Source organism: Sciurus carolinensis, chromosome 11 (assembly GCF_902686445.1).
Source record: "Sciurus carolinensis chromosome 11, mSciCar1.2, whole genome shotgun sequence".
NCBI lineage: Eukaryota > Metazoa > Chordata > Mammalia > Rodentia > Sciuridae > Sciurus > Sciurus carolinensis.
The window spans coordinates 85519961-85544993 of record NC_062223.1 but is presented as its reverse complement, the minus strand read 5'-3'; the positions used below and the strand labels follow the sequence as shown (position 1 = coordinate 85544993).

At 38.1% G+C, this 25033-nt stretch overlaps 1 protein-coding gene across 17 annotated transcripts in view; it reads left to right on the top strand.

Annotated features, from left to right (window-relative positions):
- The window catches only part of Dlg2 (discs large MAGUK scaffold protein 2), a 2079243-nt gene that overhangs the window by 1979030 nt on the left and 75180 nt on the right, over positions 1-25033 (top strand). For all 17 annotated transcript variants that reach the window (XM_047516979.1, XM_047516993.1, XM_047516982.1 and 14 more), the window contains 2 exons: positions 12272-12448; positions 20873-20948. In XM_047516979.1, the coding sequence (XP_047372935.1) occupies positions 12272-12448; positions 20873-20948 (253 nt within the window). The remainder of the gene's footprint in view (positions 1-12271; positions 12449-20872; positions 20949-25033) is intronic.

Below are 25033 nucleotides of genomic sequence, written 5' to 3'. Positions count from 1 at the left end.
AGGTCACATGGCTTAGACTCTGAATTTAGTTCAGCTTAATTTAGCATCATTTTGTAAGCACCTCCTCCTCTAGGATTTGTATGTGGGATTCAGAGATGAGTGAAAGTCTACCTAATCCTCACAAGTGGAGCAATCTAGAGAGAAAGCCATACTTACATGTAAACCAACTAACATGTAATCAACTAAGAACAAGAATAAAACCACATACAGGGTATTGTCAGGGCACAGAGAGGAGAGAAAATAGTTCTTGCTCTGAATTGACTCAGGAAGGGTTTTCACAAAAGTCATGAATTTCAAATAATGGATTGAAATTCACAGAAATAGTGAGATATATATACATATATATATATATATCAAATATTAAGTATATATGTATCAAATATTAAATACCTCTAATTTCTTAACAGTGTTATGAAAAATTCTCAGTCAAAAAATTCCATCTGCACTATGCAAGTTGTAGTAGGATGTGCCCAAGAGAAAGAAGGAAGGTGTTCAGTGGTCCAACTCACAAACAAATTTCTAAAGAAAGACAGAGTGGGAAGAGGCTGAGGAAAGGAGGCTGGGACCTCAGGAATGTAAGATTACTATTATTACAGAGGAAACTCTCATTGTGAGAAAACCTGAAGAAGTCTTATCTGTAGGGTAGGTGGACAGGAATGTGACCTGGACAGGAATGTGGACAGGACAGTTAATAGATCTGGGCAAATTGTTCCTTTGTTCAACTTCTTTGCCAGCACTTAGGGTTCGTGCTCTGTGACCCTGTAGCACCTCATACTACTCCTGACAGTATGTCTGGACTTATATCTAGGGCCTTCTTCACTGGCTATTCTCCCTTCTTTTTTTCTTTTTTTAAAATTATTTTTATTGTAAACAAATGGGATACATCTTGTTTCTCTTGTTTGTACATGAAGTAGAGGCATACCATTTGTGTAATCATACATTTACCTAGGGTAATAGTTTTTGATTCATTCTGTTATTTTTTCCTTCCCCCCCAAACCCCTCTTTTCCCTCTATACTGTCCCTCCTTCCTCCATTCTTGCCCCCCTGCCACCCCCCATTATGTGTCTTTATCTGCTTATCAGCGAGATCATTCGTCCTTTGGTTTTTTGAGATTGGTTTATCTCACTTAGCATGATATTCTCCAACTGTTCTCCCTTTTTAAAGCACTGTCTCCTCAGATGCCTGCATGACTACCTCCCTTCCCTCTGTCGATCCTTAACTCAAATGACTCTTTCTCAGTGAGTCCTGTCTTGACCACTCTATTCTAAAACACAACCTTCACCATCACCACAGCCTTACTGCACTCCACAGTTCCGATCCCCCTTTCCCTACTCTATTTTTAAATATTTTCATAGCAATTAAAATTTAACTATCACATTATTTTAAGTTTTTTTTATTTCTACTTTTTACCCATCTCCTCTTACTAAAATGTAAGCTCCTTGAAGGCAAGAATTTTATCTGTTTTCATTTCCTGATAGAGCTCATGCTCCTTGAATCATCACTGGTTCATAGTAGATGCTTAATATTTGTTGAATCAATGAATGAATGAGAGGTCCAGTGAATGCATCTCCTTACCTATCTGTAAGAGTGTCTGGCAATAGAAGATACTCTGTAAACAGTATCACATTTAATATTTAAATGCATATTATCTCATTTCCATATGTGGACATTTGATTACATTCTGAATTCCATGTGTTTATCTGGGTGAGTATGAAACCACTGCCCTCTGTATCTGCCCCATTCAGTAAGAGGTGATGGAGACCTTTAAAGACACATGAGAGATTTTGAGTAGATTTCCTAATTCCAGGACGTGTCCTGCCACAACCGAATGTGTAATTCCCATCCAGTTTTCTGAAAAATTAGAGGCAATATAACAAACCCAGTATTGAAGGTAGCTGAAGTGGTCACCAATAGTCTGATTTTGTGTTATGTGAATATTTTTTTTTACATTAGATGTTAGGTTTATTGAAAAATGTATGGTATGTGAATATTTCATTACTTACTCTGTTAAGCCAACACTAGTACAATAGTACTAAGGATTTGGGGCAGTCATATCAAATGTTCTTGAATCTTTTTCTGCTGTGTTTTATATACTCAGGAGAAAAGAAACTTTATTCAGAAACTCCTCTGTTGCCAGTTAGCAAATGCTTAACAGAAGTTCTACTGGAAAGCAGAGGTATACTTCCTTTGTTCATGCTCCAGTGAACAACCCCAGAATCAGGGAATGGCATTTGCAGGGAGGAGATTTAGATCTAGACTCAACCAATGAATACTGAGCACCTGCTGGGTTCTAAGAGTTCTTACTTATGTAATTCTCATAAGGAACCATTGGGCAAGGATTCTTGCCCTTCATATTACACTTTTAGAAACCTAGGTACTGAGGTGTGAAGTAATTTGCTGAAAATCACACAGCTGCTTAAAATGACAGAGCCATAATTTGAATCTAGAACTATTTGATGTCCCCATCTTGTGATCTTTACATGAGTCATCCATATTAATTTAAATGTTTGAATGATAATTTGTTTTCAGCAATAATGAAATTTAATGTCAGGAGTTTTCTTCTTTTCATCCACTGTAAGCTTGCTAATTAGTGGTAGTAAGATCCTGAAAGGTAAATTACCAAGGCTTGATCTACCTTTCTCACTCAGATCAGAAATAAAGGGCTGTGATCAGGGCTGTGCTGGCTTTTCTGAAGTCAGTTTTCTAATACACTGAGCAAGAAGGTAAGAGCTCTTGAAACAGTTCATGTTCCTCTTTCCCATATTTCATTTTCTGAACATCCAGTTAATGACACTTGGGAAAGAACAATGATTTTAAGGTGATTAATCTTTATAACCTCATCCAACCCTGGACTTGAAGCATTATATGCCATGGTCTGGTGAACACTGCCTTTGGGCAGGTACCGCTTTGCTTCTGCTTCCTTCAGATGGGGGACTTGTCATTCAGTACTGGAATATAAGCCAATCTGACAGGCTACCAGGACACCATGAGAGAGAAGGCAGGCAGGAATGGCCTTGTCCCTGGAGACTCTGAAGAAAAGTTGTCTGAAATGATCAAAACACAGGCCTCCAGACATGAGAAATATGCTCTTGCCTGATCCCTAGGAAAATTGGGACACTAGAGTGTCAGAGGGTATGAGGAAGAATGAAACGGGGGAAAGAGAGAAAAAGAAAGATACACAGAGGGAGAGACAGAGAAGGAAAGCTGTCACTGCCCCTGGAAGGTTTACTGGTTCTCTGATTATAATCAAAATGCCACCACTACAAGGAGACTGTGGTGACCTCTGGTGCCCAATTAGATCCATCCTCAGTCATGAGAGGGACTTCCTGATTGCTTGGGTATAGTAGAAATTGACATTTTCCCAACCCTCTAGTAATGTAGAAAGAAGCAGTCCGATGTGGTGAGAAGAGTATCTTTAAAGAATATAAATCTGCCTTCTAAGGTTATTAATGATTAAATGGCATGACCCATATCATACCATAATCCATGCACATAATAAAGTTTTCATTCTATAAAACAGGAATAGCACCTGCATTTTGAGGGGGTATTTTTGAGTGACAGAAAACAAACATCTGGCACACTATAAGGCCAACTACTTGGTTAGTAGTAGGAGGCTAATGTATTTTCAATCAACAATATTGGTTTGCCGGTGGTATCAGCCATCCTTTTCACTGGGGACAATTGGTTACTGAAGTGGAAGGGAAATAAGTGGCTACATAGAACTCAGTTAGCCAATGGTTCACCCATGGGGTGTGTGCATTACCATTTCTTGAGGAGATATCAAAAGTAATCAGTACCAAGATGTGTGTTTCCTCTACTCTGAGATGAATGTCTTCATTCTTGAGGGAAAGAAATGTTGCATGCACCTCCTAAGAAAGACATGGATATCCATGCTAGACACCACTCAGGCCTTCCTTGCCCATTGTTTCTAACTATACATGCCATTGCAGAAAGGAAAAAATAACCTTTGGTATTCCAGAAATTGTTCTGTGATAAATGATAAGTTGAAAACAAAAAACAAGTTTTACTGATCATCTGCTCTGCCCTGGAAATAAGATAAGTTTGGACTTTCCCTGACCCCCATGTTCATACAAACATGTATGAACAAACAAAGTATGCAGACGTTAAAAATCACCACACAGTCCACATGGTGGCAAATGCCTGTGATCCCAGTTACCTTGAAACCTGAGGCAAGAAGATCTCAAATTGAAGACCAGCCTAGGCCACTTAGCAAAACTTAGTCTCAAAATATAAAAGAAGGGCTGGGGACGTAGCTCAGTAGTAAAGCACCCCTGGGTTTAATCCCCAAACAAACAAAATCATTACACAATGTAATGGGAGAGGAGGACCTTAACTCCCGGTGAAGACATGGGGAGAGGAAGAGAAGGAATTGTAAAATTGATGAAAGAGATGGCACAGAACTAAGTGAGTCTCACAACACAAATACAGTCAATCCTATCAGATATATATGTATATATATATGTATCAGTCACATGGAAATTTACACTTCCTCAAAGTGTCTTGCAGGACGGAGCTATATAGAACATGACAGCTGAATATACCTGACAATTTTGTTTATTTGTTTGTTTGGCTGGCTTGTTAATTATATAGAGGCTGTAGCCCACAGAGGTTAAGTTACTCACTCAAGGTCACACAGTAGGATTATGTCGATGACTAAACTAGAACCCTTGTCTCCTAGCTACATCCAAGTTTCTTTCTACTTCCAGGATACCCTCTCTGTTTTTGAAACACTCATTCACTACATGCATGAGTAGGTGAATGAGTGTTTTTAAGAAAGAGAAACAGATGGAAAACTTTGATTTTTAAAATAAGAGCAACTACTAAAGAGTAGATCTCTCTGCTCCTAGTCTTGCATCCTCTCCCATAACCCTCTGTTGAGAAAATGCTTTGAAAAAGATTATTACTTATATATTTTTATATCATATTTAAAAGACATATTCCATTCTCCTTCCAACACCTGTGGAAATTCCACAGGTAATAGGCAAAATAGGCAAAAGGTGAGGTAAAGGAACTATTACCTGATAGTTATTGTGTTAACTGCTTTTCCAATGTCACTTCATTGATTCTCTACAAATACGTGAAATACAGAAATAACTTAACTCCATTTTGTAAATAAAAGCAAGGCTCAGAGCACTCCCTTGATTTTCTCACTGACATTCTGCCAGAACGAGGTGGACTGACTTGGATATGTCTCCTTCACTTTGATGTCTCTACTTGCTACATTAACCACAGCTACTTAACAACATGGAAGTGGAATAGCCCACCCAATCCAGATATAGTGGGATGGAGCAGAGAGTAGTCTTTATATCCTGCTGCACAGAAAGGTGAGGACCAAGTCTCTTTTAATCAAGCAGAGGCCTCAGCTTTAATAGACATAGGGAATTGAGTCAAAGCACTCTGCTTCTCGGACCTTAAAGTTGTCATGGAAACAGAGTCCTGTCCAGCCCAAACAAGTTCATAGTACAGAAGGAAGTTACTGCTGTTTCACTACTTTTTTTTCTAAATGCTTCTGCAAAGAGTCTGATGAGGCTGGCTCCACAAGATATGTACTTTCAGTAGCTCCAGATCCATTAGAGGAGACAAAACCCATTCCCATTCAAGACTGGAAGTTGTAAGCTTCCCAAGAGGCATCAAGGCCGAGCACCTTGAAACTTTGGAGAAGGAAAAGTATGCTTCTTCCAAGTCACAGCTTCCTCATCTGAAAACAGAGAACATAATATTTATCTCAAGAGTTTTTTGGTAAAATTAAATGAAATACAAATATAAGTAATTAAAGTCTTAAGTTCTTTGTGTGGTAGAAATAAGCATACCTATATTTCAGACTGTTTACAGAAATTCAATGAAATAAGATTATGTGAAGCAAAGATACTTCGCCAATGGCCTGGCCAATACTAGACACTCCATAGGTTATTTGGTTGCTTGGTAATTTTTATTTTTTCAAACAATCTTTGTTCAGGATCATCAAACTGGTAACCTTTGCCTTCTACCTGTCCTCTATTAACTCATGTTGTTTCTTGTTTCTTGTCATCTGTATTAGTTCTACGTTGCTGCTGTAACAAATTTCCTTCCTTGATTTTTGGATCCAGATATAACTGTCAAGTCCTTCTCGTGTCACATCTCTACTCTTTTGCCTCCTCTTCTTCTATTTTCAAGGACTCATGATCAGACAGGACCCACCCAGATAATCCAGAATAATCTCCTCATCTACATGTCCTTTATGCCACATAGATTCTAGAGATTCTAGGTTCAAAGGATCAAGACAGGGACATCTTTGGAGAGCCTTTATTTTTCCTATCACAATACCCCATCAGGACCTCAATGATTCTTCTTTCCACATAAATGCAGAACATAATTCCACTAAACTTTTCACTATTCTGCAAGGATCGTTTTCCTAGTGTTCAATAACACGTTCTCATCCTAAGCATCCTCCAAGTCCAGATTTCTGTAAGAAGTCTGCAAAGCTTCATTAGTGTGTCCTTAAAGTCTATATTTCTGTTAATCTTAGTTTCTGTTAATCTTAGATGATCGAGGATTTCTCTGTCATGTTCTTCAACATCCTTCCAGCTTCTTCCCAGTTCCTGGTTCCAGAGTCATTTCCACATTTTAAGTAGCTATTACACAGCACCCTATGTCTATTGCTACCAAAACAAATTACCACAAGCCTAATGACTTAAGGTTTCACCAAAATAAAATCCATCTGTCAGCAGTCTGCACCCTTTCTGGAGGGTCCTGGGAGAGCCTCAATAGAGGCTCATTCAGATTGCTGCCAGAATTCAGCTCTTTATGGTTGAAGGATCAAGGTCCCTTTTTCTTGTTGCCTATGACCTGAGAGCCATTCCCAGTTTATACAGAAGACCACTTTCCTTTGTTGGAGGTCCTGTTCCTCCACCTTCAAAGCCAGTAGGACTGGTAGATCAAGTTATTCTCAAGTCATATCCCTCTCATCCACTCTTCTACTTCCTCTTCTAACTTAAGACTCATATGATTGGTTTGTATCCACCCAGATAAGCAAGCATAATCTCCCAATTTTAAGACTGTTAACTTTAATCACATTGACAAGTCCTCTTTGTTACATAAGGTAACATATTCACAGGTTCTGAATATTAAGGTATAGACATATTCGAAGATTGGGTTGGAGACTTTATTCTTTCTATCCTATCATTTATAATCATGAGACACAACAAATCGTTTTTGATGGTCAAAGTGATTCTGTTCCTGGAGTTCTCTCCACCCTTGTCATTCTCTGCTATCCCAGCTTTAACCATCATAGAGAATACCAGTTCTCTGGTGATAATCATGGTCTGTGATTATTACCAGTTACTGAAGTCTAAGCTCAAGAAGAACAACAATGGATTAGTGTAGCCCAAAATTTACAGTTCATGGTGACAGGCAGGTTTTCCAGGTTAAGTCTTGCCCCTGCCCATACACACTTGGTAGCTAATACAACAAAACATATTGCTAAAATTAGTCAAGTCAGAGTTTCCTCATCTGCAGCAGAAGGCTAATATAGGCATCACAGGGCACTTGTGAAAACTGAATGTGCATTCAATGAAATGCTCATCCCTCCCTCTTGCAATCTAGTCCATATTATCACCAAATCATGAAAGCCTTGGGAATGAGATCTAGGTACAATATTCTTTATCAAGAATTCCAAAGAACTTTCTAAGGCCAGGAGCATGAGCTTTTGAATCAGATACATCTTTCTATATTTGAATCCTGATTCTGCCACTTACCTAGCCTTTTTTCATGTTAGCTCTTTTAGTCTCAATTCCCTCAAGACCAAAAAATGCTTACATGGCAGGATTGTTGTCCAAAATAATAACAAAACACAATTCATTCTGTGGTAGGCACTTTGAATGCATGATCTCATTGTTGTATCTCCCCAAGAAACTAGTAAGTTAGTGTTATCAGTAACTGTGTTTTCTAGTTGAGGGAATGGCCACCATCATAGCTAGGAATGACAGATGGGGACTTAAACCCAAGTCTCTTCTGTCTCAGAAGCCTGGCTTACAACCCATATTCAATCTTGCCTACCCAGTGATTTGAGTGAAACAATATAAAATGCTCAGCACATTGTAGAACCCTAGTAAAGTGCTATTCAGTAGGGCATCCAGGAGTCTGCAGCCATGTTACAGAGCCATGAGAAAGCATCTGCTTCGCTCTTCCTAGACTTCCCCAGCTGGCAAAGGGCTGCCACACAGAAATTCAGGAGGGGCAGGAGAGCTGGGAAAGTTGTCGCACTGTTTGTGTCAAGTTCCACTTGTCTAATGGACTTGTTAAAAGCACCCTGGGTGGAAAGTGTGAGTCTTAATGGCATTTTATAAAAGTTACTGTGATGAATTAGCACATAAAGCAAATTAAAAACAGCTTATCGCTTTTTAAATTAGGTGATGGGGCTCTGTAGCATTTTCCCCAGACACAAGGCTCCATTAATATCGAAAGGAGCCAGAAGCTGCTGAAATGTGTCAGCTGCCTGGTTTTAGGAATTTGGCAAGTCTGAATATGTGTAATACTAGAGGGGCAGGTTGTCCAAAATAAACAGAGCCTATGCAAAGAGAATGCTGCCAAGCTCTCAGAAAGGATATCCATTGCTAAAGGAAGAAATGGGGGCTCCCTTTCAGGACTCTTGAGAGCAGAATGAAACATATTCAATGAATGAATGATCTGTTGGAGTTCTCCAGGAGCACTCCTCTGCCCCCAAATGGGGGTGCTGAGACCTGAATAAGAAGGACTTTCAACAGTCATCTGAAACATTTCCACAGATTATACTGAGGATCTACATGGGCCCCACATTATGCTGGGTCTCAAAGACAGAGAGGTGCTTCAGATGTCTTTACATACAGTCCAGAAAACAGATGAGGTGACACAGTTCTGACCCATATCTCATAATTCCAAGCCCAGTGGTTTTCAGAGTAGCAATTACAATAGCAATAATAGTTAAACATGTATTGAGTATTCACTGGTGCCAAGCTAGTGTTGCAGCACTTTGCATATATTATTTCATTTAATCCTCACCACAATACTTTGAGGTAGCTGTTATTATGCCAGTTTTACAGTGAAGAAGACTTGAGGCCCATAGAGGTTATATAATTTACACAAGATCACACATTTTAGAACCCAAGCAGCTGGTCCTAGAGGCTACTTTCTTGGTTATCACATGCCAGCTTTTCTGATGGCTTCTCTATCTCCACTCCCCACATTTTACATCCAGGAGCTTGGAACCAAGCGAGCAGTTCAAGTTCTTTTAGGATAAGACATTTTGGAACAAGAATTAAGAAATAAGAGACCTTCACAAATTTAAAGAAGAGATAGTCAGCTAAAGGAAAAGATTTAAGATCCTTGCTACCACTAGGTCATGAGCATGGCCAGAGGACAACAGTCTAGCAAATTGAGCAATAGAATAAAAAGCCCACAAAAGTGGATTTTAGAGTCAGGCAGACTTCATTTTATATTCAGTCTTTACAGCATGTATACATGTGACCTGTAGCAGGTCTTTTAACCTCCTGAGACTCCTTTTCTCATCTATAAAACAGAGATAATGATTTTTCCTCTAAAAATTGTTATGATTTCAAGAATGACAATAACAACCAAGCACCAGGGTGCCTACTAAGACCATAAGTAGTGGTAGCCATTATGGCTGCCATCTTTACCACTCCCTCACCACCACACCCTCCTTCCTCCCAGGTTGGAGCAGGGGGACAAGGTAAAGATCACTGAACTGTAACTTAGGTCTGGAGGTCCAAAATCCAGCCATGGGTTGCTGTCACTAAGCAAAGCTCTGAACCCTGGAGTTAGTCAGTGGGCCTCCCTCATCTGTACAAAGAGAATGGTACTCGCTCTCATACCTTCTTCATGGGAATGGGTCAAGTTACAGGGGAGTTTATGTGAAAATGCTGGCAACCTAAAGGATAAGTATTGTGTTCCACAGAACAACACACAGGGTTGGCAGTTCTCTAAAAGCTTCCACAGGATTCAGCACAAACTCGTGACTATATAAAATTTATTACAGCAAAAGGATGTAAAGTAAAATCAACAAAGGAAAAGATCCTGGGACAAAGTCTACAGGAAATAAGGTGCGAGCCTCCAAAAGTCCTCTCTCAGTGGAGGCGCAGAGGATGTGCCCACTCCTCCGACAACAAGCCGAGAGAGCGGGTGTGAAATGTCGTCTGCCAGGGAAGCTCTTTAGAGACCAGGATCCAGGATTTTTATTGGAGGCTGATCTCATAGGCACCCTTCGCCTGGAACACACCACAACTCCAGACTCCCAGAAGGAAAGTAGGTGTTCAGCATAACTGAGATTGTTTGTATAGCTTAGGCACATAAGGTATTCTTGTCAAGAACTAGTGGGAATCCTCCCAAAATCTAAGTTCCCACATGTCAGCCAAAGAGCATTGTTGCAAAAAGTCCTTTTTATGGATAGCAGTCTAAGGCCTGCTGTGTTAACTCTTTTTTACACAGAGGAGAATTTATGGAAAGGGTTCTGATTACTATCCACTCAAAAGGGAAAAGTAGTTCATACATACTGGTTTTTGCTGTGTCAGGCACAGCAATATGTGCTTCACATAGATGACCTAGTGTACCCACACAATAACTCTGCATTGGAGGTGCTGTATCATCACCAGCATCGCCACCATCACTGTCATCACCACCAACACCATGCTATATATGAGGAAACTGAGGCTCCAGAAAGGTTAAACAGCTTGCCCAGGTAACCAGCCAAATGGCTAGTAAGACACAGTGGAACTAGGATATGGCCCAAGCTGAGTGGCCCTAACTGCTACACTGTCCTCTGCTACAGTGCACCTACCAAGGGTTGGGTGCTGCATGTGTGTTATTTCATTAACACCTAGCAGCTCTATTTAAATGTAGTTGTTGGAGTGCTTTTGTATCAAAAAATCTGTGACTCCTCAGTGTTAATTCATTTGTCATATCACATAGCCAGAGAAGTGATAGCATGAGGAGGTCTCTGTCATCCTCCAACTCCTTTTTTTGACTAGGGTTTTGTCTGAGCCTTTGGTAGGGAAAATGCAAATAATCAAGATGGAAATAAATTACTTTCTGGGAGCTCAGATCTGGAAACTCTTTGAATTTCATCAGGAGTGGAAGAAGGGCTGTATTGTAAATCAGCTCCTGTAGTATTTGAGAAATAAACAATGTCTTTGGCCTTTTTTGGTTACCATGACTGCACATGTGACATTTCTTTAATGGTAGGGGGTGGAGAGAAGAAAGAAAAGAACTGCTCTTGGTCCTCAAGGATTTTAGAAAAATTTTTTTCTCCAAATCTGACTTTTTTTACATGAATAGTACATGCCAAGAAAATTCTTAGAATGGAATCAAAGGAATAAATAGGGAGGCAGTGAAATCTGCTTCTCCTGGGAAATCATGTGCTGTAAGTGTGTGGTAGTCGTTTTTGAAAGTGGGCGATACAACAGAACAAAGGCAATATAGGACTTGCAATAAATTGTCACCTCCTTAAGACAACAGCTTAAGAAAGGTTTTGCACCCACCCATCATAAAAATGCCAGCACACTGGCCTTAGCAAAGACTCAGCAAAAGTTCTTTAGTGAGGGAGACATGATCCAGACAGCTAGTATTATAATTCAGAGTGGTAAGTGCAGTGATGAGAGAGGCATGGCATTTTATAGAAGCAAAAGGATCTGTGAGATTGTTCATATGAAATTGGTCTCCTATATACACATACATAAACAGATCTATCTACAGATTATATATACTCGTTTATTGCATTTTAAACCCCTTCAACCATCCAATATCAATGGCAATCCAGTATTCTATTGTCTGGAAGAATTATAATCCCCTACAGGTGGGCATTTTAAATTGTTACCATTTTCCCCTAATGGAAAGAGGTCTATAGGATGATACCTCTGAGGATATTTTTATAACACAAAATGATCTATTCATTTAATTTTTCTTTTTAGTAATTTTTAAAATGTGATTGTATCTGAGAGATAGTAAACTGACTTTCTCATCTCCCATGAGCACTTGTAACATCTGATGTGCTCTACAAGAAAAGAAACAGAGTTCAGTTCCAGGGACCTCTAGGCTGCCCTTGCAACCCCCCCAAGGAGAAGCAAGAACCAACCTCCATTTGTGACCAAAGCAGTAGTCTTCCTGTGGGTCGATATCAAAAGATTATGGGTTCTCAGGTCAAGAGTGAGAATTCAAGAGCATGAATTTTAAATCCATACCATCAGAGGTTCCTAACCATGCCCTCTTCTATCATTTCTCTCAGAGCCATGTTTGACTATGACAAGAGCAAGGACAGTGGGCTGCCAAGTCAAGGACTTAGCTTTAAATATGGAGATATTCTCCATGTTATCAATGCCTCTGACGATGAGTGGTGGCAAGCCAGGAGAGTCACGCTGGAGGGAGACAGTGAGGAGATGGGCGTCATCCCCAGCAAACGGAGGTAAGAATGCTTTTTCTACATCAGGATATTCCCTCTTCAGTTATCCAGGGCATGGAAATGAAGGAAGAGGAAGATGGAGGAAACTGTTCACAAAATAACTATTTAAGTGGGATAGATAATCTGCAGGAAAATTGTCAGTGGTGACAGGTGACATGAATAAAAAAATTCTCATTCTCCTCATATTAGGATTTTACCAAAATTGGTAACTGTGACAAGGCATAAAGGAAAAAAGAAGTCTGCTTACACTGTGTTCCTAAAACTTTTCCCAGCATCAATCTGCAGGTGCAAGGTTATGCTCATCAGCCTGTATGCTGACTTACCAACTCAGAGGGTTTATTCCAGATGTTCAACCTTTACCAAAAATTTTACAAACAGGGCAAGTGAAAGCCAAATAAGGTAATGTCTCTAAATATTAATGGGAAAAAAAAACTGAAAACCTCCAAGTGCAAATGTTTAGGATATAAGCTGCCAAATACCTAGTGAAGTCTAATGATTGGGTTTGCAGATGTTTCCTTAATTTTTTTTTCATTGTTTTAGTTAGTTGTGTTCCCCACCCCACAATTCCCAACAGTCACTTAGATATTTATTTCTGTGTTTCCTGAGTTAAGGGTATTATGCCCTTTCCCTTCCAAACATTTCTTCAGCTCTGCTTTTGAATGGCAGAAATACACCTCAGAACAGCCAGCGTCTCCACCTGTCCTAGCAGTGGTCTAGTAGTCCACTAGAGGAACTGGCCTCCCACCATTGTTCTTTTGGCAGCAAGATGTTGTCCAAGAAACATAAATTGACTCCTGGGAAATAGATATGGTACAAAATCAGGAATGATGGTTGTTCAAAGCAGACATCAATTTTTTTCAGTCTGCAGGTTTTCACAAAGAGCTCTGATTCTTATATACAAAACCCCAAAATACCTTTATAAAAACTCCTCAGTAAAGCTGAATATTCAGTGCTGCTACACCAAAGTGATATAATGACTGAGCTACTGCAAACCACAGTGAAAAATTGTAAAGTATACCTCCAGATAACTCTGTGGGACACAGATGACCCAGGGAAGACAGCTCTTCATATTTCTCTGCTGTGGCCACACAGCCCCCAGGGAGGAATGCAAGGGGATAAGGGTCACAGTGATATGACAGAGACTCCAGGAAGCTTTCCCATCCTCCCTGCCTTTGCCTGTGGATCTCCCACCAGCAGACAGTTCTCTGTGTAGCTTTAAGCATCTGGGCTCCTGCCACTGCTTCACAAGGGCATTCTGACTTTGTAGTATGGCTCATAGTGTTTACTGAAAGGCTATATATATTCAAAGCAGTGACTTAGCAGTAGTTTTTATATTTTAAAAATGTGAAGACAACATGTTTTTGGGTTGCTTTGACTTAGTCAGAGCTGTTTGAAGAGTTCTTCTCTAGAAGAAGCAGTGATCTTATTGAATATAACCCCGAGGTTAGAAATGGGTTAGAAGAATGAAAACTAATCGAGGAATAGACTTCAGCTCATTTTATAGAAATATTTCTACTACTTGGAACTGCCTGGAGGTGGCAGGGACACCTGGGAAGGATTCAAACTCTGGGTGGGAGAGTTGAACTATGTGATTGTCAGCCTCTTTCAATCCTGGAGTTCTGTGAGTCTAACTGATTGTGTCAGAAGTCACCCATTGGTTCACTTACTCAGTTTCCCCTGAGGACCATTTCAGGGCTATTCCTCTTGAAATAAATTTCCATCTGCTGGTGATTGTTCTTTTTTCCCATTTTTTATGTTCTTTTTTGTTATACATGAAAGTAGAATGATATATTATACATACATGGGGTTTAACTTCCCATTCTTGTTCTTGAATTGGCTATCTCTCTCATACTTTGGATGAAAACATCTTAACAACCACACCATAGCTGGGCTGGAGAAGTTTGTCCAGCATCTGCCATATTGATATTTATTTGCATTCTATTTCATGAAGGGTGCAGTAGCCCCACTTCACAAATATGTTTAATTTATTTTATAGAAGTATGTGTTTTATGAAATATATGCTCATTTATTTAAGCATATATGTATTTGTTTATTTTATACACAATTTGTAACTAAATGAATTTCTATCAGATTTTCTCCTTAGGCTTTTAATTTTTTCAAACAGTTATTGTCACTGTTTTATGTATTTATAAAAGTGTTACCACTCACTATAGAAAAGTAGGAAACTTTAGAAAACTATGAGGAAGGAAGTACCGCACAGAGTCCTTATATACTAATATTAAAGCAATATAAAATTAAATAAATTTATCAGATTGTTCTTTAATTCCTAATTCCTTTTTATCCTAGTTCCTGAGTACATTTCAATTAGCAGAGCCGGTCTAGAACTATTTCATAATGGATAGCATCAGTATTATGACTTCACTTCTTACAAAAATGTTTCTCTGTCATTTAATCATTCCAATAAAACTATAAGACAAAGAATATCAACATTGTCATCTCCCCATCCTTTTTTAAAAGATGATGAATAAATTTATTTAGTAAAATATTCCTGTATCATGCTACGACTATTTGAGGTCCTTTAACTTATTTAAACTTATTTAACTTATTTAAACCTCATCACGAACCTAAGAGGTTACAAATGAGGAAGAAAGGCTTTGAGGCCCAAAAAGGTCAATTTGCCTGAAATTGCCCATCCACTAAGTGGCAGAACTGGGGTTTGAATTCAGGGTAAAATTGCTCTTAACACATAGGCAATCTTGCCTCCCAAAGGTGAAAAAATAAGAGCTGACAAAATTGAAATTCAGCAAGCATTGCTTGGGCAATGTCTACATGCCAATTGCTGTTATAGGAGGCCACCACTCATGAGACCAGCATGAAACTGTACAACAGCTACTCTGTGACTAGGATGGCAAGGGCTCTCTTAGAAAGGTCCAAAGGAAGTAAAAGGGCAGTAGATGGAGGGTTAAATCCCATCAGATGATAGTGCAGATATTTCATATCTGGTTTTTGCTGTTTTGGGTTGTAGTAGGGGTGGCGGTGGTGGTGATGGAGGTGTTATAACTGAACACCATAGACTAGATCATCCAAAAAGTATAGAGGTTTATTTGGCTTATAGTTCTGGAGACTATAAAGTCCAAGGTTGAGGGGTCACATCTGGTGAAGGTCTTCTTGCTTGTGGAGACTCTGCAGAATCCTGAGGCTCTGCAGGGCATCCTGTGGTGAGAGTAGTACAGACAAGAACCGAATTACCTTTTTTAACAGACCCACTCTCATCATAACCCATTAATCTACTAGTACATAATTGGATTAATACATTCATGAGGGCAGGGTCCTCATAAACCAGTCAGTCCTTAAAGGTCGCACCTGTCTGACCTCCTAATAACTCACAATGTGATTAAATTTCAACCTGAGTATTGGTGGGAACATTCAAAATGTAGCATTGTGTATTGTGCCAGATACTTACAAATGCAGTTTCAATTAATCTTAAGGAAAGCCTTTTAAGGAAACAAGGTCAGAGAAATCAAGTAACTTGTCCTACGATGCACAGCCAACCACTGACTGGACACAGGTCTCTCTAGTAGCAAGTCTAGATGACTTTCTACTATTTCAGAAGCACTCTTTTAAGAGCACTTCTGATTATGGAAATGGAGTTTCAGAGAACTCAAGTTGCCTGCCAAAACCACCCTGGCGGCAGGATTCAAACATATACCTTTCTTATACTTCTGTGAGCACCTGCCAAGGTGTGAGCTCTTTTTAGCCCTTGCAGCTCTCAAATCTGGTGGCCCACATGAGAATCCCCTTACAGGGATAAAAAGAAGCCCATGCCTTTGTCTCACTGCAGGGAGGGGCTGACCACAGCAGTGAGCCCCTGAGACAGGGCACCTGTTATTACCTCCCTTTTACAAGGTAAAGAAATTGTGCTTATAGATGGCAAGTGACATTATGAACAGAATTATCATAATCAGTTTAGCAGCAACCTGTCATTCTATGTATCAGAATCTATTATTAACCATTTTCTTATATTGTCTCATTGAATATTTACCATAATTTTTGAGTCTTCGTTACTATTTTGCCAACCTGAAAATATGTTACCAACATGAAAACTAAGTTCCTAAAAGGTTGAATATCTGCCCTAAGTCATAGACCCAGTAAAAACAAAACTCAAACCCTGCTTGGGTAATTTTAAAACCTGGGCTTTTAGAATAGAATCTGTTTTCTGAGTTTATATAGCTTATAAGTAGCCAAACCATGATCTAACTCATAGTCTCTTGAATCCAAGTGTCCGTTCAGTGTTCCATAGTGACTGGTCACCTGAGCTCTTGGACCACAGCTCTTGTCTAGCATTACATAATAGTTCACTCACCTGGCCTTCACAGCAAACCTGTGGCTACTGACGTGGATGGCATTTCAATTCTCCCTCTAACAGAGCCTGTGGAACACAGGCAAAGGAACTCCCAGTGACAAATCATGTTCCCACTATACAGTGCTCCAAACCTGACCCAATTATGTGATTGGCTGGAACCTGAAAATACCAGATGGAAGATGGGGAAAAGGGAGAGGGAGACAGTTGGGCTCATTAAAGCATGACCATTTGGTGTTATCTGGAGATGCTAGGTGTCAGAATTGATTGCTCAAATTTGGCCTTCCAGTTTATGTTTTTAGAATTTTGGTCAGTGACAAGACTAGGGTGGGGAGGATTATTTATGCTTAAACAATCTAATTAATTGCTTGAGTCTAAGTGCAAGAGGGAAAGTACAGCAATTTTTCTCATTGCATTCTGTGTATACAGGTGGTCCCACCATTTCTGTAAACCTTTGGACCTTAATATCAACTTTTTCAAAAGGTAGCTTACTCAAAAAAATTAGAGAAGGTGATGCTAAATTTTTACCACGATTCTTACTAGGAGAAAAAGTTTTGAAATGGTGAACAACTTTTTATAGGAAACAGTGGTTGTTCAGTTAAGTTCCTTAACCTCTCTGAGCCTTAGTTTTCACATCTAGGTAAAGAACTAGTAGCCTCCTTGAGAATGTATTCACACATTCATTCAACCAAGATTCACTAAGCTCATACTATATGCGGAGCTCTGTGTTAAGTCCTGGACCATTGTACAGATTACAGAGAAAATAGGTAAAGTGCTTAGCACAGCTTCTAATACTTCATGTTTGCGTAAGTGATGGCTATTTCCCTTTTTTTAAGATTTTGAGCCTTAAGTACCAGAGAAAATTATACCACATTATTTAAGATTCTATTTCTGATTCTTAACTCTCATTTCAGTAGTAAACTATCCATATACATCCCAGGAAGAGCCAGGAGAGATTAAGGGACTGAAGCAGCCAGTAAGGTGTGTGTTGGGGGGTGGGGATACACTGCCACCAAGGAGAGAGGTTTGCAGAGAGCCCTCAAAGGCAATTACCATAGGCCTTTGTAGTGGAAAATCACAACCCTGGTTACTAGAATGGTAAGGAGGGAGACCAGTGCAATATGTGTGATGTAATGGTGCAAAGGGGCATTTAGCTAAGTTGACTTTAGTGTTCAAAGCAAATTTATATTGAATTTTGAGGCCAGCTTGGTATGGTGTGGTACTGCTCAATGATTATACAGTTTAATTTTGTTGCAGTTTATATAATTCAGAATATCTGGGTGATGGGGATACAAAGGGAGGGGATGTTTATCATTTCTCAAAAATTCAGTCCAGACTCCTAAGGGTGTGTAGGAGCCTTAATACTATGAATGACCCACCCCAAAATCTCATGTTTGTTGAGAATTTCCACTGAGTCAAGCATGGAAGGTCCTTAAGTGCTGTTTTCCCCAAACTAAATGGCTGTGGACAGACACCCAAATTCACTGTCAGAGGATTCATGATCAGCCTGCCTCTACCACTTTCTAGTGTGGCAAGCCTCAAATCTGAGCTCTCCCAGCCATAAAACGGAGTCGATAACACCTACGTCACTGGGTTGCTGTGGAAGCCAACTGAGATGATATGAAAGTGAGGGAAATTCAAGAGTAATTATTTGCTAAAACTTTAGCTACCATTTACATTATCATCATTCCTGAAACTTTCCACCCAAATAAAAAGTAAAACTATTTAACTTCCTTCCTGAGTGACTAAAACTTTTACCTGCCTAAGCTTTCAAAATTTTGTTTTCTTTTCCTATTACCTGTTTGAAGATTAATAATAAACCATGGTGAATATTAGGTTAATGTATGTATGTGCATTTGTGGGTGTCTTTGTGTCTGACAATATTCTTTGCAAACCTTTTAAGGTTTAACTGATAAATCACTAATATTGGCCTAATAAGGACATCAAGACAATGAAAAGGATAAACTTAGAAACCAGGGAGGAAAATAGAATGCTCTGTCCAAATAGTTCTTAGGTAGGTTTGAATTCAGCCTCATATTATGTATGTTTGGGGACTGTGTGACTTCTGTGAGTTTATGCAGAATTTATTTGCATAATCTGATCAAACAAGCATGTATTCTCCATGTGCTGCAGTCATTTTGGCAGCATCAAATGAATTAGTAATTCCCATCATTCGCCTAGTTAATGCTAAGTAGCCAGAATAAAGTTAGGACTCTCACAACACTTTTAGAAGAATACAAAGGAGACGAATATGAATTATCATTTGCACTTGGATTAAAAGAGAGAAAAACTGATGAAGTTCAAGCAGGCTCTTTCCCAGTGAGCACTTGGCAATTTAGCTTATCTGAATTTTTTCTTACTATCCTCTTGTTGTATATTGGGTTCAAGTAGAAACTCTCAGTGGAACATGTTGCTTTAATATTTGAGGTTAGATTTGAAAAATGTAGTTCATCTGTTTCCACTCAAATATTCTACACTCAAACTGAAGTAAATATAATCTGAAACTTTACTCCGTAACTATAGAAACCCTGATCTTTACTGCATTTCAGCTGAAAACATAAAAGAACTCTCAGTTAGAAAGGAATATGCTGTTAATTACTGATCTATGAATAGCTTAGCTTCATAAACCATTCAGTTTCTATAGATTCAGGGTCTTTTCTTCCCTTACCCTTCTTTTTTCTCCCCAAACAGAAAAAAATGAAATTAAACCTCGCTGAATCTAAACAACAATCACAAAAAAAATCATGCTACAACAATGCATTGGATATTATTTTTGTTTAACAAATATTTATTAAGTACTTACTATAACATGCTAGTTAGTGAGATAGGTATATGATCTTCCCCTTTAGGAACATACAACCTTGTGTATGCAATGCAAAACTAAACAGAAAAATCAAGAAATAATATTGACATAGATATTAAATTAAGTGCCGCTGTGACTTGGATGAAGGTTCATGTCTAACTGGAGAGACTCAGAAAAAAATCAGGAAATATACCTCTCTTCCCATTTCATCTCTGACCTTCAAATACACACAAGTCCTACTAATATTTTTTCCTTATATTTCTCCAGCCTTTCCCCCTTCTCTACCTCATTATTTCTTTTCTATGAAACAGCTTCTAAATAGGTCCCCTAGCCTCCTCCTATTTCTTTACTTCTCCAGTCTGTCTGTCATGTGCACCAGGCTCATTTAAAATACTAATTTAATTGTATCACTTCCTTGCTTTATGACCCCTAATAACTCATGAGGATTCCCAAAAGGAAAAAATTGAAGTCCTTCAGGTGGATTCAGGCCCTTTCCAAGAGGCCCACCACCTGGGCCTCTTCTCCACACCCTGTGTGTATCCATACCCATACCACAGTCTTCTGCAATCTTCAAGTCCCCAGTGAATTAACATCTCCCCAAGAAGCCCACTCCAATGCTTTCCACCCATCCCAGTGAGATGACTGCACCCACTGGATATCAATAGTCTTACTGAACAAGAGTTATCATTCCTTGTTTATGTCTCTGTGCTTGCCAAGGGATCATTGAAGTCATGCTTTTAAAATATTTTCTTTGTTCTCCAACTCCTCTTTTGTACATGTTAGGCATTCAAAAACTGTTTAATGAATGAATGAAGTGGCAGGTGAAATGACGAATCTACAGAGACAACAGAGTGTTGGGTTTCTTGATAAATTCAAGATTGTATGTAACATGTTTGATTATCAAGTGAAGCTAAATACACTAATGTTCTTATAGGAAGGGAAAGAAAATAAAAGAAGAAGGAAAGGAGAGTAAATCTCATTTCATCTTCATTTTAGGTGTCTCTATGGAGTACAAATTCTTGAAATAGATTTTGATTGATTGATTTAAGCATTTAAATAACAAATATCATTTTTTCTGCCTCTTTGTTCCTTCCAAATACTGTGATTCTCAGCACATGTAATACAAAATTTTCAAGGGATATATTAGAAGCTTAGGGACTTTATACCAAGACTTTTTATACTGAACAAAGGAAGGGAAATATTTCAGAATAGGTCTTACTTGAGTTGTAAGGATAAGGATAAGGTGTTCTTAATCATAAATGCCTTGTCAAATGATAGACTCATTATTTTTCCTTTTCTTTAGGGTGGAAAGAAAAGAACGTGCCCGATTGAAGACAGTGAAGTTTAATGCGAAACCTGGAGTGATTGACTCAAAAGGGGTAGGTACAAAATGAAGCAAACATAATGTTCTCTCAGTTGCCATGGATTTAATAATAATTAAGATCTAGGCTTGTGGCAGTAAACAAATTATGGAGCCACTAGACAGTATAACATTGTTACAAATGTATTACTAAAAATAACAATGTCATTTCTGATCAAATGGATTTATGCTGAATATACTAAATACAGAGGGTAAAGCTAGTGATCTGCAGAAATGATGTGTGATGAAGGTGAGGTAATGACTACAATGAAGAAGAAAACAGTGCAGTTTAGGTGTTTTATGACCTTATTTTTCTCAAATTAATGTTCTAAAAAGTTGGATTTCATAAAAGGTATCTGCTTATTAGAAAACATGTCTGGTTTGTTACACATTATAAAGTTAAGACAATGGTCATGGAAATTAGCACATGGGTCATTTAAGTGAATATGTGGATTGTTGTGACAGACATAGAAAAGGAGAGAATTAACAAATCTCCAAAATTAAAATATTGACACACACATACATCTTTTTAAAAATAACAGCTCTCATGAGATAAAATTCACATAGCATACAACTCACTGAGTTAAATTCAGAGTGCACAACCATCTCGACAGTCTATTTAGAGCACTTCATGACTGCATAAAGAGGTCCTGCATTGATCAAGTCACTCCATTTCCCCCAACCTTCCATGCAGCCATAGGATGTACTTATAGACATTTCACACAAATGGAATTATATACCATCTGGTCTTTTGTGCCTACTCATTCATTTTACATGATGTTTTCAAGTTGCATTTGTGTTGTCATATATATAACTACTTCATTTCTTTTTATTGCCATATAATAATCCATCATGTGTAAATACATTTACTATATCTGTTTATCAGTTGATGGACATTTGGTTTGTTCCTGATTTTTAGTTATTATGGATAATACTGCTATGAACATTTGTGTAAAAATTTTTATGTGGACATGAGGTTTTATTTTTGTTGAGTCTATACTTGAGTGAAATGGCTGGACTCAGCAATATGATCACTCTATGCTTGCCATTTTAAGTAACTGCCAGGGTGTTTTCCATTTCATGTTTCACCAGCAGTGTATGAGGGTTCCAAATTCTCCACATCCCCACCAACACTTAGCATTATATTTCTCTTTTTTTATAGTGGTCTTAGTTGATCTGAAGCGGTATTTCATTATGACTTTGATTTGTATTTCCCTAATGACCATTGATGGTGAGGATCTTTGCATGTGCTTATTGGCCATTTGTATCTCTTTGAGAAATGTCTACTCAGGTCCTTAGCCGATTTTTAGATTTGGAGTTTGTTGTTGTTGTTCTTGTTGTTGTTGTTGACTTGTAGAAGTACATCATATATTCTGGTCATTAATTCCTCATCAGATTAAATGCCTTTCAAGTAGTTATTCCCATTCTCTGTGTCGTCTATTTACTCTTTTGATAGTGTTCTTGTAGAGATACAAGTTTTTTTATTTTGATTAAGTTCAATTTATTTAATTTTTCTTTTGTTATTTATGTTTTCAATGTGATATCTAAGAAACCATTGCCTAATCCTGAAGTAATATGTTAAAAAGGATTCTGAGACCATATATAACATTAACAGAAAAAAGTTATGATTGATTAGTCATCTCTACCACAGTATTGGTAGAATCATTCTCTTTTTGCAGTCTCCAGATTCAATGATTTTTAAACATAAAATCTATGTCATATTTTCTTCTAAGAGTTACAGTAGATGTTTGATTCATTTTGAATTAGTTTTTGTGTATGGATAGTGTTAGGGTTCCAATTTCATTCTCTTGTATATGAAGTATTTTTTTATTTCATTTTTAGATTGTTCATTGAAAATATGTAGAAACATGGTTTTTGTATTAATCTTATGTCCTGCAATCTTCATGAACCCATTCACTTGTTCCAATAGATTTTTGGTGAATTCCTCAAGGATTTTCTATACACAAGACTGTCATATGAAAAAAAAGAGAGAGAGAGAGAGAATTTCTTTCTTTCCTTCCAATATGAATGATTTTTGTTTCTTTTTCTTGACTAATTTCACTGACTAGAACTTCCAATACAATGTTGGAAAGAAGTGACTACAGCTGCCATCTTTGTCTTGCTCCTAATCTTAAGAGAATTACGCTAATGGTATGAATCTACATCGTGCACAACCATAGAAATGAAATGTACCCCATTTGTGTACAGTGAATCAAAATGCAGTCTGTAAAAAACTTTTTAAATTTTTTTTAAAAAGAGGAAATAATTCAGTATTTAACCCTTAAGTATGATGTTAGCTATAGCTTTCACAGCTTTTGAAATCTATTTTTTGAAGGGGAAATACTTGTATTATGTTATATTGTAACATAACTCTCTCCACCTTCTTTCTGTCTTCCTATTCCCTTTTTCTCCATGTCTTTCCTTTGCTTTTGCTAACAATTGTGGCTTTTGAGTAGCACACAAAACCACAAGTTATGGTCATTAGGTGTCACCATGAAAAACAAGAAGAAAAGATATCATTTCTCACACTTTTGAGACTCAAACCACAGTGTTACCCTTTGAATTTAAAGTATAAGTATCACTGGGAAGCCCAGTCATTGAAATAATAATTTAATTTCCCCAAAAACATTCAGGTGAAATAGGAATTTATTTAAGCATATGGTGTCATTCTTACAAAAAAGAATGAAAGGATGTGACATCATGACTGTCATGATGAATACATTGTTGTATCCAAAATGCACAACGAAAACGATTGGAAAAAAAAAAAAGTTTATTTGGGGCTCACAGTTTCAAGATTCAGTCCATGGTAGCTGACTGCATTCTTTTGGGCCTGAGGTCATTCAGAACATCATGCCAGGAGGGTATGGCAGAGGAAAACTGCTTAGCTCATGGCAGCTGGAAGCAGAGAGAAAGGAGTCAGGGACAAAATACCTTTCCCCAAGGACTTGTCCCCAGTAACCTACTTTCTCCAGTCATGTCCTACCTGCCTATAGTCTTCAGTAATCCATTCAAATTATTAATCCATCAAAGAAATTAATCCACTAATCAGGTTACTGCTCTCACAATCTAGTCATTTTGCATTGGAATATTCCTGTATTTTCTATCTTATGAGCTCTTGAGGTAACACCTCATATCCAAACCATAATAAGGACATAGAATGCTTTCAAACAAACACTATTTAAATACAAGAGGGGAGAATTTTTTCAGTGAGTTCGCATGACAATTTAAAGATAGATCTTCTGCTTGTTTCATGTGTACATTTAATATATAAAAGAGAATTTATTTTGAAGACCTACCATGTGTCAGATACAGGATTAGGACTTATGCAGGATACAAAGTACAGCATAGACACACACCCACTCCTCTCTCTCTCTAAGATTTATACATCAGATATCTTTTTGGTGAAGCCAAGGCATGCACAGTATGCTTTTTAGTTGTATATATTAAATACCATTAAGTATGAATAGAAAATAAATTCTAGGACTTGAATGACTATTGAAGAAGAAAAGTAAATGTGGGAAGTGAAACCTGGAACTGAAAGTGAGGAGGGCCAAAATCTGAGCTCTGGTTTCAGTTCATTACTAAGTCACTACTGCTCTTTGGGTCTTATAAATACAAGCAACAGCTTTGAACTACATCAGGGATGTTAAAACAAGTTTCATCTCCTATGTGGACTGAGGGATTGATAGGTTTTACCTGATGTCATACACTAAAAAGGATTCAGAGGCCAGATATAACGTCAACAGAAAAAAAAAACTTATGATTCATTAGTCATCTCTATCACAATGTTGAGAATTGTTCTCTTTTTGCAGTCTCCAGATTTAATGAATTTTAAAATGAAATCTATCAGTAATCCTCCATGAGATTTACTTATGCATTAATGGTAATAAAACTGAAGTCTTCTAAATCCCCATGAGAACAGTCATCAGTGAGAAAGTGCACTTTGTCCAGAAAGCAAAGAAGAGTTCAGAGAAAGTACACTGAGCAAAAGAGGCAGTCCCCAGCTCTATGAAGATCTGGAAAAGTGAGATGGCACTCACTTTGAGCCAAGGGCAAGGACTTCAGAAATAAATAAGTCATTGTTGCATAGACCTCAGTGTCTAG